This window comes from Hyperolius riggenbachi, chromosome 2 (genome assembly GCF_040937935.1).
Source record: "Hyperolius riggenbachi isolate aHypRig1 chromosome 2, aHypRig1.pri, whole genome shotgun sequence".
Taxonomy (NCBI): domain Eukaryota; kingdom Metazoa; phylum Chordata; class Amphibia; order Anura; family Hyperoliidae; genus Hyperolius; species Hyperolius riggenbachi.
The window spans coordinates 462,705,946-462,725,041 of record NC_090647.1 but is presented as its reverse complement, the minus strand read 5'-3'; the positions used below and the strand labels follow the sequence as shown (position 1 = coordinate 462,725,041).

At 42.0% G+C, this 19,096-nt stretch overlaps 1 protein-coding gene across 6 annotated transcripts in view; it reads left to right on the top strand.

Moving 5' to 3' along the window:
- The window catches only part of NEK8 (NIMA related kinase 8), a 173,764-nt gene that overhangs the window by 82,408 nt on the left and 72,260 nt on the right, over positions 1–19,096 (top strand). For 4 of the 6 annotated variants that reach the window (XM_068270141.1, XM_068270145.1, XM_068270143.1 and 1 more), the window contains exon 14: positions 5,130–5,288. In XM_068270141.1, the coding sequence (XP_068126242.1) occupies positions 5,130–5,288 (159 nt within the window). Of the gene's footprint in view, positions 1–5,129; positions 5,289–8,154; positions 8,624–10,442; positions 15,254–19,096 lie in introns of those variants that run through there. The other 2 variants (XM_068270144.1, XM_068270142.1) reach the window with 2 other exon arrangements.

Below are 19,096 nucleotides of genomic sequence, written 5' to 3'. Positions count from 1 at the left end.
AATAACTTGAGCCCTGACCTGTCTTGGACCTGTCTTGTGTGTTCTTTGGACTTCACGATGTTGTTGCTCCCAATATTCTCTTAGACAACCTCTTAGGCCCTCACAGAGCAGCTGTATTTGTACTGACATTAGATTACACACAGGTGCACTCTATTTAGTCATTAGCACTCATCAGGCAATGTCTATAGGCAACTGACTGCACTCAGATCAAAGGGGGCCGATTAATTATGCACACACCACTTTGCAGTTATTTATTTGTAAAAAATGTTTGGAATCATGTATGATTTTTGTTCCACTTCTCATGTGTACACCACTTTGTGTTGGTCTTTCATGTGGAATTCCAATAAAATTGATTCATGTTTGTGGCAGTAATATGACAAAATGTGGAAAACTTCAAGGGGGCCGAATACTTTTGCAACCCACTGTATTTGTCCATTATTTTACCTACTGTAGAATTTCTCCTAGCACAATAGATTATGTATCCTGTTGTCTCCATTAACAAGTTAATTAGGTAAACAAGCTAAAGGTGGCCATACACTGATAGATTTGCAGCAGATTCGACCATCAGATAGATTTCTGTCAGATGCCTGTCAAGTCGAATCTGACAGAATTCTATCTGATGTGTGCCACACACTAGGAACAGATTTCCAATAGATTTCAGAATGAAATCTATTGTAAATCTATTGAAAATCGATCTAAATGCATTATTGCACCATTATATCCAATGCAACTCTATTGGCCATCGATCTGCTGCCAGCAGCAGATCGACCTAGATTTTCCATCCTGTCAGATAGATCAAATTGATCTAAACCGATTGCAAATCAATCACAAATCAATCGATTGGCTGATTTGAAAGAATCGATTTCTGATTTGATAGAATCGATCGATCGATGGCTGAAATCGACCAGTGTATGGGCTCCTTAAGTGTACTTATCACATGCACAGGTGATATGAACCAAACCAGATTGTTTAGATGTGAAATAGTACAGGACAGAACAGTACAAGTTTGAGACATGACACTGAGAAAACTATTTGCAGATCAAAATGTCAGAATGTTATAAAAATGATTTCTATTAATAATAGGCTGATGCGTTTTTGCCTGGGCACATCTAAAGTAACGTCCTGTTTCTGTGACTGGAGTAACACTTTAAATATACCTTTGCACAGCTGAAAAACATTTATGTGAATTGCCTTAAAGGGGAACTGTAGTGAAAATAACATAATTAAAAAAATTGCTTAATTTTTACAATATTCATTTATGAAAAATCTTGTAAGTGATTGCCCTCTGTAAAATCTTTCCTCTCCCTGATTTACATTTTGAAATTTATCACAGGTGGTGACATCTTTCGTTTTGCCAGGTGATCTGTACGGAATGTTTGTTACAAAAAGTTCTATACACAGAGGGAAAAAGCTGTTATTTCCCACAATGCAATGAGGTTCACAGACAGCAAACTGTTAAGACCATGGTTATGACATCACACTGTGGGAGGGGTTTCACCACAATATCAGCAATACAGACCCTCCTGATGATCTATATGAGAAAAAGTAAAGATTTCTGGAGGGAAAGGGTGTATCAGCTACTGATTGGGATGAAGTTCAATCCTTGATCAAAATTCCTCTTTAAATACTAAAATACTTGCAGTTCTGTTCATCCAGGTTTGTGATTTATGCACCCTTGCTGCAAGTGTAACAAGACTTATAAGACAAGTGTAACAAGACTTATAAACTGCAGAGATCACAAGTTCCTCCCACTGAGGAGGGTGGCCTGTGGTCAACTCCTACACGCAAATGGCAACAGTATTTTTATTTCTTTTCCTTTGTTTTTCAGTGAAATGTTGGGATAGTATCTAGATATTCTCTAGATCAGGGGTCCCCAACCACTGGGCCGCGACCCACTGCCGGTCCGTTGGCAGTCTCCTACCGTGCCGCGGCGTGTCTGGTCTCTCGCCCCTCCCCCCGCGGCCACCGCTCCTGTTACCTTATGAGCGGCGGCCGCTTCCTTCCTTATAGTCCCCCAGGCGCCGCTCTCCTCTTATCGGCAGCATCTTACAGCAGCGCGTATTGCGACTGCTGTAAGGAAGGGAAGGAAGCGCGTCAGCGGCTTCCTGTAGCGGCGATATGCTGACGCGCTTCCTTCCCTCCTTACAGCAGTCGCAATACGCGCTGCTGTAAGATGCTGCCGATAAGAGGAGAGCGGCGCTTGGGGGACTATAAGGAAGGAAGCGGCCACTGCTCATAAGGTAACAGGCGCGCGGCCGTTTGGGGAGAGGGGCACTACCTACACACCCACCCATACTAGGGCGCTACACTGGGCACTCACCTAGCTATACTGGGGCGCCATACTGGGCAACTATACTAGCCATACTGGGGCGCTATACTGGGGCAAAATACTAGCTATACTGGGGCACTATACTGGCTGCACTGGGCACTATGCTAGCTATACTGGGGCACTATACTGGCTGTACTGGGCACTTTACTAGCTATACTGGGGCACTATACTGGCTGTACTGGGCACTGTACTAGCTATACTGGGGCACTATACTGGCTGTACTGGGCACTGTACTAGCTATACAGGGGCACTATACTGGCTGTACTGGGCACTGTACTAGCTATACTGGGGCACTATACTGGCTGTACTGGGCACTATACTGGCTGTACTGGGGCACTATACTGGGCACCATACTCGCTGTACTGGGCACTATACTAGCTATACTGGGGCACTATACTGGCTGTACTGGGCACTATACTAGCTATACTGGAGCACCATACTGGCTGTACTGGGCACTATACTAACTATACTGGGCACTATACTAGCTATACTGGGGCACTATACTAGCTATACTGGGGCACTATACTGGCTACACGGGGCACTATACTGGCTATACGGGGCACTATACTGGCTATACTGGGGCACTATACTGGCTATACTGGGGCAACTAAACTCCCTATCTCCCTATACTGGGGCAACAACCCCCCCCCCCCCCCCCCCCAACCCACTGCATATGACACTGTCCACTAGGTCGCGGTCCCCAGAGAAAAATTTGGTCAGAAAGCGGTCCCCGAGCCGGAAAAGGTTGGAGACCCCTGCTCTAGATGATAGTTCCAATTTAATATTTCTATTCACTTTTGGGTCAAACAAAGAATTGTACTTATATGAAGATGTATCGTTTACATTTCCTCCATTTCCCTTCCTATTCCTGCCTCTTGTTTTCCCATTCCCTCCTTTCCCCCACCCCATTCCCTTTCCTGGCTTGTGTCTTCCTGTCTGAAACTATGACTTTCGCTGTATATCATATTTTTTAATGAATGGCTGTGGTGTCTGGAAGGGGGGGGTGTATTAAGAAGAGGAAAAAACAATGCTTAGAGGTTACTTTGGGTGGCTTTTCCTGGGGTCAAGTATCCTTGAAGTCCAATAAATAAAATAAAACGTTTGGTTACATTTCCAGAAACTTCTGGTATCACCCTAAAGTAGAGCCCAGGTTCTTCAGATATGATACATGTACACCTGGGGCACTACTCATTGGTTTAGGGGATACATACAATTAACTCAGTGTAACAAGCTTTGACTTTTAGAAGATAATAAACCATTTATTGAAAACTTAGTATGCTTTTTTTTACCGATTTAAAAGCATCATAAGATATCATGGGAAACATTTACCTATACTTGGATCACTGCCAGTAAATGCATAGGTGTCAAAATGTTATTACATTATCACATTATCCATACTAGGGGTGTTTGGAAAAAACTGTCTTTCATAATAGGGTGCTTCTAGTAACATTGTTGAGAAACACTGATCTGGAGCCCAGGATCCCAACACTTGCGACATGTACCCAGTGGGCTAATTCTAATAGGCTCTTGGGTAATTTCTAGTTATCAAACTCAGATCGCTATAGTGAGTTTTGAGTTTAAAATAATGCATCATACATACAATATACGAAAGCCTGTGTTTTTTGTTAATTAAATCTGTTGAGGAATGTTTGGCACAAGTTTATAGATAAATCACTTTGAATTGTACTTGGCAATAAATGCAGATATATAGAGATAGAGATAAAGATATAAAATCAAACAGCACTTGACAGCGTTTCCCATATCAGGTCGTACTTGGTAAAACCTAGGTTTCATAAGGCGATGTATGTTCTGTAACAATGTTAAAAAACGCTGCTCTATTGTTATCCAGCTAGGGGTCAGGATAGAATGTCTGAAGACATATACTCCGATTGAGAAACATTAGCAGGAATACATGGAGTAGGCTAAAAGGAATAAAATGCCTTCTGCTAAAAACACTGCGAAGTTTGGCAATGTCACCATGAGGAGGTTTATCTATGCTGTCATATAGCACTTGTGTATGGCTCCACTCAGTTTCTTGACATAAAGATAAACCTGCTTTAAAGTACAGGGGTTGGACAAAATAATGGAAACGCCTAACATTTTGGCATCATAATCTTTGAACACGTTTTAAGCAATCAAAACTTGACATATGTAAAAAAAATGTGTTTATTATTTGTGTTATTTGATATGTTTAATTAAAATAATTGTTTTTTTTCAGATATTTAAACAAAGGTTGGTTATAATTTATAAAAATAGCAGGTCAAGATGGTGGCCTCCATAGCTCTCTAATGGAAAGTGGACTTTAATACAGCTGAAATCGTAAAATATTTTTATTTGCTCTACATCACTACATTTTGGAAATGTAACACTTTTCTAGTTACTGCTGTGCTTCTTTAATTTAATAGAAGTTTGAACCATGGATGAATCATCTCAGTTTCTGCATTTGAAGTACGGGTTTTTAGTTCCCATAAGTCATGGTTTTGTTCTGTCAGCCTCCAGATAGTCCTAAAGGACCACCGTCATCAGTAATCCCCCACAGTGTCTCTCAGAAAATATCTGGTCTCAAATTCCAAGATGTTTTTTCTTTGAGCCATAAAATGGACGTGGGCAAGCCCTGGAAGGACATGTGAAAAACAAACTAATGCAGTGTTTTGACAAGTGTCTTGTATTTTCCTGGCTTGCATGTTTTTACATGTGAGACATAGGCTTTCACGGGGACAGCATGGCAGCCGCTTTGTCTGTTTATGTAATGTTCCCGTCCATGAATCCAGACTAACCACTGGAGGCCTTGTCTTTGCAGATGGACAAGTCTTCACGTGGGGCAAAGGAGCCAGGGGACGACTGGGGCGCAGAGATGAGGGAACTGGGGTACCTAAAATGGTTCAGCTGGAGGAGAGCCACCCTTACGCTGTGACATCAGTGGCATGTTGCCATGGCAACACTCTCCTGGCTGTAAAACGTAAGTATGTCAGAAGAGTGCAACTATATATTAGTATGCACGAGCTAACTCCTTCAGGGACATTTCAACTCTGCTAGGTTTTCTGTCAATGATGTTGATTGCAATAAGCCCTGAAAGCTTCTCCTATATGGGCTCCCTCCATAAATCCTATAATCATAATCCCATGCCATTCTCTGCGGGAGGAACTGACAGGAATAAGATTGTTGGCCTCAGTCCAAGGGAGGATGTCAAAAACTATGTAAAGAATGGAACAGTTTCACAGTGACATTTCAGATATTTGAGCTCTTGCCTCTGGTAGTTACTTCTACCTTTGGGTATTTTAAACACTGGGAGAGAGAGATCTGCACACAAGTCACAGACGAGACTGTCTCTTGCTGTGATTCACGCTCCCTGTGTGATTGGTGAAAGGTGCATTGATTCCCACAAGCCATTTCAGCTCACAGGTCCAAGATTCTTTACACATTTTAGCAGTGCTTTGTGCCTTTGTTTGGAGGCCTCACATTTCTTTTTTGTACCTGTAAAGAAATGTGTAATGTGACAAACTAGTTAAAGACGACTTGTGTCTGCTAATCATTACAGGCAGTCAGGCAATTATAACAGACAGGCAGACATTTGTGGATTTAAAGGGAGTCTGAAGTGAAAATAAACGTATAATATAATGCATTGTATGTATAGTGCAGCTAATGCTGGGAATACACGGGTCGATTCTGGCGCACGATTCTGCGCCCAGTCGTTTTTGCCGCTCGATTCTGCTGGTAATTCTCTTATCTTTTTCCATTGTCCTAAATGCAGAATCGAGCGCATACTCGATCGGGCGGGAGATCGGATGTGTCGGAAATTATCTAGCGAGCCATCTAAATGACTCAGAATCGAGCCGTGTATTCCCAGCTTTAGAAATAGAAGATTAGTAGCACAGATATGAGTCTCATATTGTTTCCAGTACAAGAAGAGTTGAGGTAGCCATACATCTAGTGATGATGGGCAGATTTGACAAAGAAACAAATCTCTTTCTAATCGAATCTGATTAGAGAGAGATCTGTCGACTGCCCATACACTGCAGGCCAATTCCCGATCAAGTTCCATCCGCCACCCCAATGCTATCTCCTCAATGTTTAATGTGCTCCCCCATCCCCAGTGCAAGTTATACATTACCTGTCCGCAGCCTCTGGTTGTCCCCGCTGGCTCCATGCGCACTCTGTTCTTCATTCAGGAGCGCCACCTGGTTGCCTAGTAACGTGGCTACGTGTGTGTCTGATGTCATACGGCAGCCTTGCTAGGCAACCACGTGGGTTGCACGTGTATGAAGAGCCAGCGGAGGACAAGTGGAGCCTGCGGACAGGTAATGTATAACTTGCACTGGGGTGAGGGGACATTTAACATTAGGGGAGACAGCGCCGGGGTTTTCTCCTGATCGTCCTGAAATTGCACGCTATTACCGCGGCGCACCAGATCGAGCAAGTCGGGCAACATCTTGCAGCATGTGTGATAGACTTATGTGACCAATTTCGTCCTGAAATTGGTCGCATTGTCATTCGGGCATATACTTGGCAGCACCAATTTCCGTCCGATTCGATTATAATAATCAGCTGGTCGATCAGTGGCCAAGTCGTCTGATGTAGGGCTACCTTTAACCACTTCACCACTGAGGGGTTTTACCCCCTGACCACCAGAGCAATTTTCACCTTTCAGCGCTCCTTCCATTCATTCGTCTATAACTTTATCATTACTTATCGCAATGAAATGAACTATATCTTGTTTTTTCCGCCACCAATTAGGCTTTCTTTAGGTGGGACATTATGCCAAGAATTATTTTTTTCTAAATGTGTTTTAATGGGAAAATAGGAAAAATGTGGGGGAAAAAAATTATTTTTCAGTTTTCGGCCATTATAGTTTTTAAATAATGCATGCTACTGTAATTAAAACCCATGAAATTTATGTGCCCTTTTGTCCCGGTTATAAAACCGTTTAAATTATGTCCCTATCACAATGTTTGGCGCCAATATTTCATTTGGAAATAAAGGTGCATTTTTTTCAGTTTTGCGTCCATCCCTAATTACAGGCCCATAGTTTATAAAGTAACAGTGTTATACCCTCTTGACTTAAATATTTAAAAAGTTCAGTCCCTAAGGTAACTAATTATGTATTTTTTTTAATTGTAAATTTTTGAATTTTTTTTTAATTACAAAAAAAAAAAAAATGGGGAGTGTGGGAGGTAATGAGTTAATTTTTTGTGTAAAAGTCATTTATTTGTATGTGAAAAATGTGTAGGGTGTAGTTTACTATTTGGCCACAAGATGGCCACAGTAACTTTTTGCTTTATTGCGACCTCCAAGCCTCCTTCCGGAAGCTTGGAGGAAGAATAAGGAGGCTGGACACGTGAGTTTCTTCTCACAATGATCGCGCTGCCCATAGGAGAGCAGCTGATCATTGCGGGGCTTAGATCAACGAACGGGAATGGATTTTCCCGTTCATTGATCTCCGGGCGAGCGGGCGGCGGCGGTTTTACTAGCGGCGGGCGGCGTGTTTACGAGCGGGAGCGCGGACAGCGTCGGGAACGCGGAAAGTACGTGTTTCTCCGTCCCTGGTTTTTAAAGGATGGAAAAAGGGGCGGAGAAATACGTACGCGCGGGGGTAAAGTGGTTAAAGTACATCCGGGGTGAAAATTAACTGATGAGAAAAACAGATGTATCTATCCTCCTTCTCCAAAAAATGACTTTTTAAGATATCCCACAGTTTTATTTAATATTTAAATCTAGTTTTTAAGTTTTTACTGTTTCATTGTTTCTGCTCAATGACACCTTCACTGAAGTATGCTACAGCTCAAATCTATGAAGTATTGACCCTTTTTATCTCTTTCCTGCTCCAGGAAGCCATTTACTGACAGAAAAGTATTTTATGCCAGTAATTCCTTATCAGTGAGGGTTATGCTATAGTCTGACCTGGTCCAACCCGTCCCGACGGACAGAAACTGTCACTTGCATACCTGATGTTTAACTCTTTCAGGCAGAGAAAGAAAAAAAGGAACACAGCATAGTTATTTGTGTGCTTGGCACTGTACATACACATGTCTATCTTATCATGTCACATGTCACCTCGGTTGTCCTTTAAGAAACTTTAGTTGCAAAAGAGCTCCTCTGTGCTCAACTTGTGTCGGAGACAGTCCTATTTTCTGAAGCACTTATACATCAAAGTGAGAGGCAGCTTCAGATAAGGTTTTACTGCTCTTCTCTGTTACATAGTTTGAAATACAGAGTGTGATTTGTAATTGCAAATATGACAGAATGGTGCCATGTTATGAAAAAAAAACTGAAAATAAAGGTGAGACTTTTCTTTGCTACCAATGTTCTATTTCTTAGCTGTACTTACTACACATACAATTCATTATATCATAATTTTTTTTCCGCTTCAATGTACGTCTATAAGTATATATATAATTTTATTATCAGAGCTGTGTGTTATCAGTACTGGCTGTAAACATTGTTTATACAGCCATGCATGCCTTGCTATGAATGTTTTTCTTCTGTATATAAATGCCATCTCTGTAGTCAGCAATAAATAATAACTTTGGGCACAAATGACAAGCTTACATTCACGCAAGGACAAATTATGATACAGGAGGAGAAACTACCCTATCCAATAAAACTTGCACACTAAAGGCGCCAATTAACGATACAATCCAGTGGGCGATCGATCGTTTCCAAGGGCAATCAATCGGAAACGATCCATCATGCCCATTAACGGACCAATTTCCTCTAGCCCATCATATCAGTGGGATTGATCCAAAAATGGATCGGTTCCATTAAACTGAGCGAATTGGCTAGCAGAAATTGGTTCATCAATGGGCATGACCGATCGTTTCCGATCGATTACCATGGCGATCAGAAATGGTCGTTTGGCCACTGGTTTGTATAAGAGGTGGGAAATATAGGTGTCACTCTGCCTAAAATGACCGTTTGGTGCACACTCATGCACAGGGCTTCCCATGTGTGTCATCACTTTTTCTTATGTGCAGTAGCATGTGCGTGTGTGCCAGGATGCCCAGTACGTGTGGCTGTACACAACCGTATGCACTGTTTGTATAGGTGAGTATTTCTGTGCATTATGCCCTGTTTTCACTTGAAACAAGGGGGGGGTGAATCACTAAATGCCGGTAAATTTGACAACCACAGATAGCGCACGGCAAGTTTACCAGTACTTACGTCATTTGAGTAGTGTTGATATGTGCCTGTAATGTGCATGCTGCTATGTTAACAAGCATTAGGAAATATCGTATCCCATGTTACTGTAACTGTTCTTCTAGCTTTCCTTCCATGTGCAGCACCCCCTCCTATTCCTTGTGCAGCCCCCTCTTCCATGTCTAACATTCATGTACAACAGCCTCCTTCAGTTCTAAACAGGCCCCTTTAGCAGCAGCTCCCTATTTCCATGTGTTGGGACCTTTCTATTCCATGTGCAGCCTCTTCTTCCATATGCAACAATCCCTCTTCCATGTCCAGCCACCCCTTGGCCAGCTGCCGCCCAAGGTCCGGACCTTGGTGGCCTTTCCAGAAATCCGTCCCTGAATTTACCGGCATTTCGTGAATCAACCCCGAGGTGAACTCGCATGAAGAAGAATCAAAGTTATTTCCTTTCACCCCATCTGAACTGCAGCAGCATCTGTGACTAGTGAAACACTTTCTAAAATATTTAATAAATCCACTTGAATGTATTGCACCGGGGATTCCGTGACCGCGATAAATGAGAACTATCACAGACAAGAGGAGCGTGGTTTTGTATCCCAAATGAAAACTAGTCTGTGAAACAAGTTATTTTATTCATAGCAGCATTTTCATAAAAGAGAAAAAAAAATAAAGAAAAAAATAATCCTTTACAAGCGTTTACAAAGGACGCTGAGGGCGTGTATGAAAATGATTCCTTCATTTCAGGCTGGTTTGGGACTAAGTCTTTAAATAAAGTATTTAGCGGGGAGCCTGACTTGCTTTGTCACATGTGGACAGGATCTCTTGCGGAGAGAGCCAGGGTCGATACAGGGAATTATCATCCTTTCAGTCTGCTTGTCAGTGATACCAGTGTGCTATTACCTCAGTCACAGTGGGAGATAGCTCATCTTCTCCACGTGTCATCATGAACTAACTGTTTCAATTACATTTACAGCGGGTGTAGAAGACATTGCTGTGTGAGAGAAGGACGTCAAGGCGGACCTCACCAGCTTCATCACAAGCTGTAAATATCCTAAAGGTCTCCCCGGCGCTTGTCCGCTGACAAACCACTGCCTGACGACAAGTATTTAACGTACACTTCCTGCCTTTGATAATTGCCAAAGTTACTTGCAAGGGGAGGAATGACGTTTTTCCGGGACTTATTCAAAGAAATATAAGAGCGATGAAAGGGCCAGTAAGCCGAAATTAGAATTGTTTATCTAAAAGAGTATTTAAGGAATAAGTGCAGTTTTAGCCATGCTGCCCATTTATGAGAATTGCAGATGATGTATGGCAATGTTTTGTCATAGTGGATGTAAACTCTAAATTCAAATTTGTTTTGAATAATTAAACATGGTCAGAGATTTACAGTTTTTGTACCCAGCGAAGAAAGGCAGCACTACATAAGACCAACTGCATCCAAATGACTACCTGCATGAACCTGCAGAGCCTTATAGGCAACATGCACACCCTGTATTCAAATTAGATGCACCAAATTACCATTGGAGGATGTTGGTTTCCATAATAGCTTGCATGCAGATTATCAAGTACTTGACCCTCCCACCACGATGAGGTCATCCTCTGCAGTACCCAGTCAGAGGTGGCCTGGTGATGCACTGATCTACCTTTTTTTTGCATGTTTAAACTTTCACTTTGTGTCGCACCCAGGTTATGCATATGCATGTTTTTATTTTGGTTAGAGGTAGGGCCCTTCCAACAGAGGAAGACCTTATCGTGGTGGGAGGACCAAGCACCTGATAATTTGCTTGCAAATTAATACACTTTTCATAAGTGCTGCAGTGTGACAAGACTGTAGATAAAGACTTTGCATCTTGACCTTATGTCTGCTTTTAATTCATGTAGACAAAGTTGATGCTTCTTACGTTTCATCTCCACCACTGTCTGCAGGTCCAAAAGCCATGCTGGCATACATGAAAAAAGGCGGAAAAATAAGCCCTGGTAATACCAATAGTAAAATATCAGTAATTTTACAAGTATTCTACTATCCTTGATAATAGAAGATGAATAATTATACCGATATTCTACAATCCCCGATCCTACCGATATTCTTCTGAGCATACATTTGATAGAGGCCCCTCTTTAAAATGGTGCAGTGTAGCTGTAGTAGAATTTTGGTAAATTTACTGATATTCAACTACTTCATTCATATAGTAAAATATCAGTAATATTTACTGATATTTTATTATGACCTAACCTCTCCCTACTTTTACACCGCACCAGGTGGGCAACTAACCTCACCCCCCGCCTCCCAGTGGACAGCTAACCCTAACCTCCTGCCCCCCCCTCCCTCACCTAACCTTAAAGAGACACTGAAGCGAAAAAAAATATATGATATAATGAATTGGTTGTGTACTATGAACAATTACTAGAAGATTAGCAGCAAAGAAAATATTCTCATATTTTTATTTTCAAGTATATAGTGTTTTTTCTAACATTGCATGATTCTCTAATATGTGCAGATTACACAACACTCTGCATTCAAAACGATTCTTTCAGAGCAGTCTGTGAACTAATGAACTCTCCTCTGCCAGAGGAAAAGTAAATAGTTAACTAACAGTTGAGATAATAAAAGTCAGAAAGCAGCCCTCTCCACGACTTTTGAAAGTCGTAGAGATAATGGCTTTTTTTTATAGAGATAACAACTGGAGTTTCTTAACTCTTCCTGTACTGGAAACAATTAGACTGATGTATCTGATCTTAATGTTTTATTTCTTAGCTGTACTACACATATAAATCATAATATCATAGTTTTTTTTTCGCTTCAGTGTCTCTTTAAGCCACGGTAAAATACGTGTGTCCTGTTTAGATGAGCACAAAATATTTGTGGCTGCGGTATGCATAGCGGCGGCCCCAACGCCTGCTATAATAGCAGACGGCCTTCTAAACAGGACGCCTAGTTCGACTGCTAAACTCTGTATCCCAGTTCTCACACTAACCCTCTCTTATGCATGACTAGCACTAACAACCCCCCACCTGCTCCTAACACTGAACACACTGATTAACCAGCCAAGCCAGGCCAGCAATTAAAAAGCCTGGAGTTTGGTTACAGTGCTGCTCATAATTATTCACATCCCTGGCAAATTTTGACTTAGAGTTACTTTTATTCAACCAGCAGGTATTTTTTTGATGTGAAATGACATAGGTGTCTCCCAAAAGATAAGACCATGTACAAGAGGCATTATTGTGGAAAAAAACATTTCTCAGCTTTTATTTACATTTGAGCAAAAAGTGTCCAGTCCAAAAGTATTCATACCCTTCTCAATAATCAATTTAACCACTTCCCAACTGAGGGGTTTTACCCCCTGACCACCAGAGCAATTTTCACCTTTCAGCGCTCCTTCCATTCATTCGTCTATAATTTTATCATTACTTATCGCAATGAAATGAACTATATCTTGTTTTTTTCGCCACCAATTAGGCTTTCTTTAGGTGGGACATTATGCCAAGAATAATTTTATTCTAAATGTGTTTTAATGGGAAAATAGGAAAAAATGTGAGAGAAAATTTATTATTTTTCAGTTTTCGGCCTTTATAGTTTTTAAATAATGCATGCTACTGTAATTAAAACCCATTAAATGTATATGCCTATTTATCCCGGTTATAAAACCGTTTAAATTATGTCCCTATCACAATGTTTGCCGCCAATATTTTAATTGGAAATAAAGGTGCATTTTTTCAGTTTTGCGTCCATCCCTAATTACAAGCCCATAGTTTATAAAGTAACAGTGTTATACCCTCTTGACATAAATATTTAAAAAGTTCAGTCCCTAAGGTAACTATTTATGTATTTTTTTTAAATTGTAATTTTAATTACAAAAAAAAAATTGGGGAGTGTGGGAGGTAAGGAGTTAATTTTTTGTGTAAAACTAGTTTATTTGTGTGTAAAAAATGCTTAGGGTGTAGTTTTACTATTTGGCCACAAGATGGCAACAGTAACTTTTTCTTTCATGCGACCTGCAAGCGTCCTTCCGGACGCTTGCAGGAAGTAGAAAGAGGCTGGGAGTTTGTTATTGCTCACAATGATCGCGCTGCTCAGCCGAGCGGCAGCGGATCATTGCGGGGCTTAGATCAACGAACGGGAATGGATTTTCCCGTTCGTTGATCTCTGGTCGAGCGGGCGGCGGCGTGTTTACTAGCGGCGGGCGGCGTGTTTACGAGCGGGAGCGCGGGTGTAACGATTGGCTATGCAGATCGTGGTCGTGACTGGAACTAGACTGGCAGATCCACGATCTCTGCATGGCAATCATTTTGGTTTAAACAAACTGGAAGATCACAATTGAAATACTGACGTCTGCACAACAGAGTAGAATAATAAATGTGTTTATTTACAAGAATGCACATACACATACAACCAATATGCATGCAATCGTACAAGGTGACCACTGTGACCCAATATCACCCTGACTAACTAACTAACTAACTAATATTTACAGTGAATATGCAAGGGCACAGGTCACACAATATATACATATACCAAATATCAGCACACAGGAATCTGGATCACACAAAATATACAGTGACACACACAATATGAGAATAAATACAATAATACAATATATACAGACACGTCTCAGCAGAATCAGCACACGGAAGAATAGTCGTACAAGCCAAGATCAATAACCAGAGAATACAAGGTACAAAGGCAGAAGACAGAGAATAGTCAGACTAGCAAGGATCAAATACCAGGAGTACAGAATATCAGAGCAGAGTTCAGGAGCACAGGACTGGATGGCCAGAGTCACAACTGCAGCGAGCAGACAAACGGAATGAACTAGCAATGTGCTGCTAGGAAGTCCGGCCTTAAAGAGACTCTGTAACAAATTGTTTATCTTTATTTCTTCTATGCTATAAGTTCCTATGCCTTTTCTAATGTGGTCTGGCTTACTGCAGCTTTTCCTAATTGCACAGTAGCTGTGTTATCTCTGTTATATGATCTAATCTTCTCTCTATAGTCGGCACAGTCAGGCTGAGGCAGTCAGACTGGAATGTGCAGGGCTGCTTGTGATTAGCTAGAAGCTGTACACACCCCCTGCAGGCTCTGTGTGACTAACACACTCTGCTTAGCTGAGCCTATTAGAAGCTGGTTAGTTTGTTTGTAAACACTGCCTAAAACTGGCAATTACAAGCCAGGTTTGCAGCAGAGAATGGCAGAAACAGCACAGAGGGGACCAGGAGCACATAATGAATAGAATGGTATGCTTTTTATTGTAAGAATTTCAGAGTACAGATTCTCTTTAAATAAGCAGCACATTGCTCAGCTGACTGGCCAGAATCTCCCACAGTTCCATCTGCTGGTGAGCCGAGGAATTGCCCCGCTCCCAGCAATATGAGAGCCATCTGCTGGTAGACAGCGGAAGTCCACCTCAGTGCTGCCACCAGCAGGATCACACAGGCACAGATCCTCACAGCGGGCAGCGGCGGGAGTGCGCAAAGTACGGATTTCTCCGTCCCTGGGGGTTAAAGGATGGAAAAAGGGGCGGAGAAATTCGTACAGGCGGGGGTAAAGTGGTTAAAAAAAGCCTTTATTGGCTATTACAGCAATCAAACACTTCCTATAATTGCACACCAGCTTTTTGCATGTCTACACAGGAATTTTTTCCCCATTCTTTTTTAGTAATGAGCTCCAAATCTTGTGAGCAGCCACAATGCGCAGCCGCAGGTCCTCACTGAGCTCTTTTGTCTTATGCTGGATACACACGGTGCGTTCGCGCACTCGATTTTCACGTCGATTCGTTTATTTCCAACATGTCCGATTTGGATTTCGATGGATCGTTAGGTCGATTCGCATGCAAAGTATGCCGAATCGACCTAACGATCCATCGAAATCCAAATCGGACATGTTGGAAATAAACGAATCGACGGGAATCGACTGGAAAATCGAGTGCGCGAACGCACCGTGTGTATCCAGCATTGGCCATGACTTCACAAACCAACTGCAGAGAGTTGCTGTTTTCCACCTGTTGAGTTGATTTAAGCAGCTGTTCCCAATTAATCAGGGTAATTATGATGTTTTAGAACAGCTTGGACTGTTTGGAATGGTAAAGAATTTTGGATTTTCCCACAGACTGACAATTTGTGCAGGGCACAAATAATTTTGGATTGGACACTTTTTACTCAAATGTAAATAAAAGCTGAGAAATGTCCCCCCCCCCCCCACACACACACACACACACAATAATGCCTCTTGTACATCGTCTTATTATTTTTTGGGAGACACCTGTCATTTCCTGTCAAAAAATGACTTGCTGCTTGAATAAAAGTAACTTTCAGTCAAAATTTGGCAGGGATATGAATAATTATGGGCAGCACTTTAGATTTCAATTACTCTCGCCATTCGGATCTGTCGCTCTCGCCATTCCTGCTACTGTTATCGCTGCAGCCTACTCGCTCTGTTGTCACTTTCACAGTAGAGCTCCATATCTCAGTCAGGAGCCGATTTAATTGGCTCCTGACCACGTGATCACTGTGAGCCAATCACAGTGATCAGAGCTTGTTCTTTGGAAAAAAAATTATCTGGGGCAAGAAAGGCATGGTCCACAAGTGGTTAAACAGATAATAAATATGACAGCTGTCCCACTTACTGGAAGGACAGTTTAGACAAGTTAGGGTGATACTAAGAAGGGATGGGGAAGGGGGAAACACTGGCTATGAGTATACACATAAGTGTACATGATAGTTGATATTAATCCCACCAACAGTCCCCCACCCCCCATGGTCGACCAAATAGTGAACTGCACAGCTGTGCAATCAAACCAGCATTGAGTGAGGTTAGTTTTTCCGAACAGAGATACCCAAATCCGCACATTGTAAATGCAGTGGCAGGAGAAGCTGCATTTTTAGTGAAGCCAAATAAACTAAGTCTGTTTTTTGTATACAGTTTCTGTTTTTATATGTTATATTTATAAACACATCACTTTGCGGTCCTAAAAGCTCTCTGTATATTTATTTTATTGAGGAAATAAATATTCCCATCTGTTTTCACAGTTTATTTGATTGGGTTGCCTCAGATGAACTCCTGCTAGCGAGCAGAGCCCCATGAGAAGTTCCTGTGCTTTCTCTGGTTGTGTAGCTGAGCTCACAGCTGGCTTGCTGCATACAATGCTGGGCTGAATGGTGCCAGTGGGGGCCAGGTGTCAAGCCACCGACATGCATGAGTGCTGAAGACCTCCTCACCTGGCATACCATGAGTGTTATCAGGCATAAAGCACACCTGAGACAGCATGTGTACTGACATTTCATGCATGCACTCAAGCCTTACAGTCAGAAAAATAAATAATTATAAAAATAAAGTTAAACTGCTTAAAGGGACCCCAAGCAGAGGTATACAATAACAATCTGATCTTACCTGGGGCTTCCTCCAGCCCCCGTAACCCACGGGATTTATCCCTTGTCATCCTCTGGGTTCCCTCCGTGGTCTTGCTGGTGGCTCCATTAGGTACGCAACTTCGGCTAAAGTCGTGTGCAACTGTGCATGCCTGGCCCTCTTCGCACCTTGCTCAATCACGTGCCCATCACCATAAGCATCCTGCGCATGCACAGTGCAGCGTGACCACAGAGGGGACCCAGAGGGCGCGGAGGGACCTTGCAGGCTACGGGGGGGCTGGATAGTACTTGTTTATGTAATTGTTGGTACTTTTTTGATTGCAAAGTGCTGAAAGGTTATTGTAAAAACAAGTTAAAAATCTCCTAGGAGATAACTCAGGAGAAAAACTTAATTGCATATAACCCTATGCGTGTTATGGGGCACTATAGTGCAAGTTATAATCGCACTAAAACGTGATGCAATAATCCTACAATAGACAAAGCCACATCAGCACGTTGCCGCCGCAGTGCATCAGATTCCGCCATAAGAACGCAAGCCTAGCTGTACACCGCTGGACTCGGCACATGTTACACCAATGTTACAAATTAATGATGATTGCACAATTAGCGTAACCCATGGTACATACTGTAGGTAACACTTGCGTAGCTATATCAAATTGCGTTAGGCAACTTGTGAAACGAGCATTACCCATGCACCGTGAGTTGTGCTGATAGCGCAACATGAGCTACTCTAGTGGTGAAGTACTGTACCAGACAAAATTGCCGTGCACTATCTGTGCGCTGCAGTTTTACCATCAATCAACTCCTATTTTGAAATTAATTGCAATGTGCCACAGGAGTATTGCAACGGATTCCGTGTGATCTAAAAATAAAACCACAAAAATAACAAACTAGCAAATAGGTTTTAGACCAATCTGGTCCTTAAAGCGGACCTGAACTCAGAACTTCCTTTCGGCTCTAAAAGATAAGCAACAGCATAGTAACCTTTAAAGAATAACATTTCTTCATTACAACTAACAGAACTGGACCAGATATCCTGCAATGTGTATACTGCCTGGTTTACTGAGAGCGCAGAAAGGGTCAACCTCCTCTGTTTACATATTAGTTCACAACTTGGCAGACAGCTCAAATTACCCTGGCTCATTACTTGCTGAGAAGGGAAAATTAGACAGGCTGTCTTCTCTATAAACACAGAGGTGACAAAGCTAGTACATAGCAAGTACATCTCTTCCCACACCCATTGTCCTCTTCTTGCTAGAACATGAGGAAACAGAGACGGGTCCAAAAACCAGTGTTGATTTTTTTTTTTTTTTTATTAAACATGCCAAACATTTGGTTTAGGTGTCTATTTGTTTGTACAATAGTGGCTTATGGGTGTGAAAAAACTCACTGCGAGGGAGGAGGCCCTTATGTGCCTGGACAGCTAGCTTGGGCATAGCATACAAGTCTCTATCCTAGTTGCCAGGGCCCAGACCAGAGTAATAACCGCAATGCCCATCAGTATTGAGCATAGTGCTTTGTGAGAGGCAATGGGGAGGTTGCACAAAGACTGATGGATAAATAAAGCAGGAATAGGACTTTCTGACTACTGGTTCCTTTCCTCTTTTCCTCCAGTGTCTGTATTGCTGGGCATACAGCTTGTATTCATATGCTAATGTATCAACACCATCTGTTAGAAATTATTTATTTAAACAAGCTAAACTGACATCTGAGCTGAGCAGCTTAGTTATTACTGTATGTGATAAAAAAACAACAACAACTCCTTGGCTTTGCGGTATCAGTTAACACCGACTTCTAGCACTGTATTTGTCCCTCTCAGTCTACTAGCAGGGAGCACACTTGTTTGAACCAGGCGCGTTTTTGTGTTTGGCACTGCTGCGCTTGCCATTGAAATCAATGGCTCCACTCAGGATTCAGAGGTTTTTCACAATTGTTCACAATCCATTTGTGCATTCAGCCTTCTAATTTTCCCTGCACTTTTACAGTTGGAATGTATTTTTTTCGCAATCTGACAAAAATTGTGTAGAAATGCAAAAAATACATGCACGGAATATGCAATTTGCAACTCAATCACACAGAACAGGAAACCCAGAAGAGACCTGCAGTAATGGAAGGACAACTATGCTCCCTGCCTAAGGTGGGCAACAATCCTTGAGGCAACATTAGTGCATAACATCAATGCCCTCGCTGAATTGCAGCAAGTGCTGTGTCTGGCCCAATGACGTCGCCATGATTTCACCTGTGAGACCATCGGCTCCAGTAACA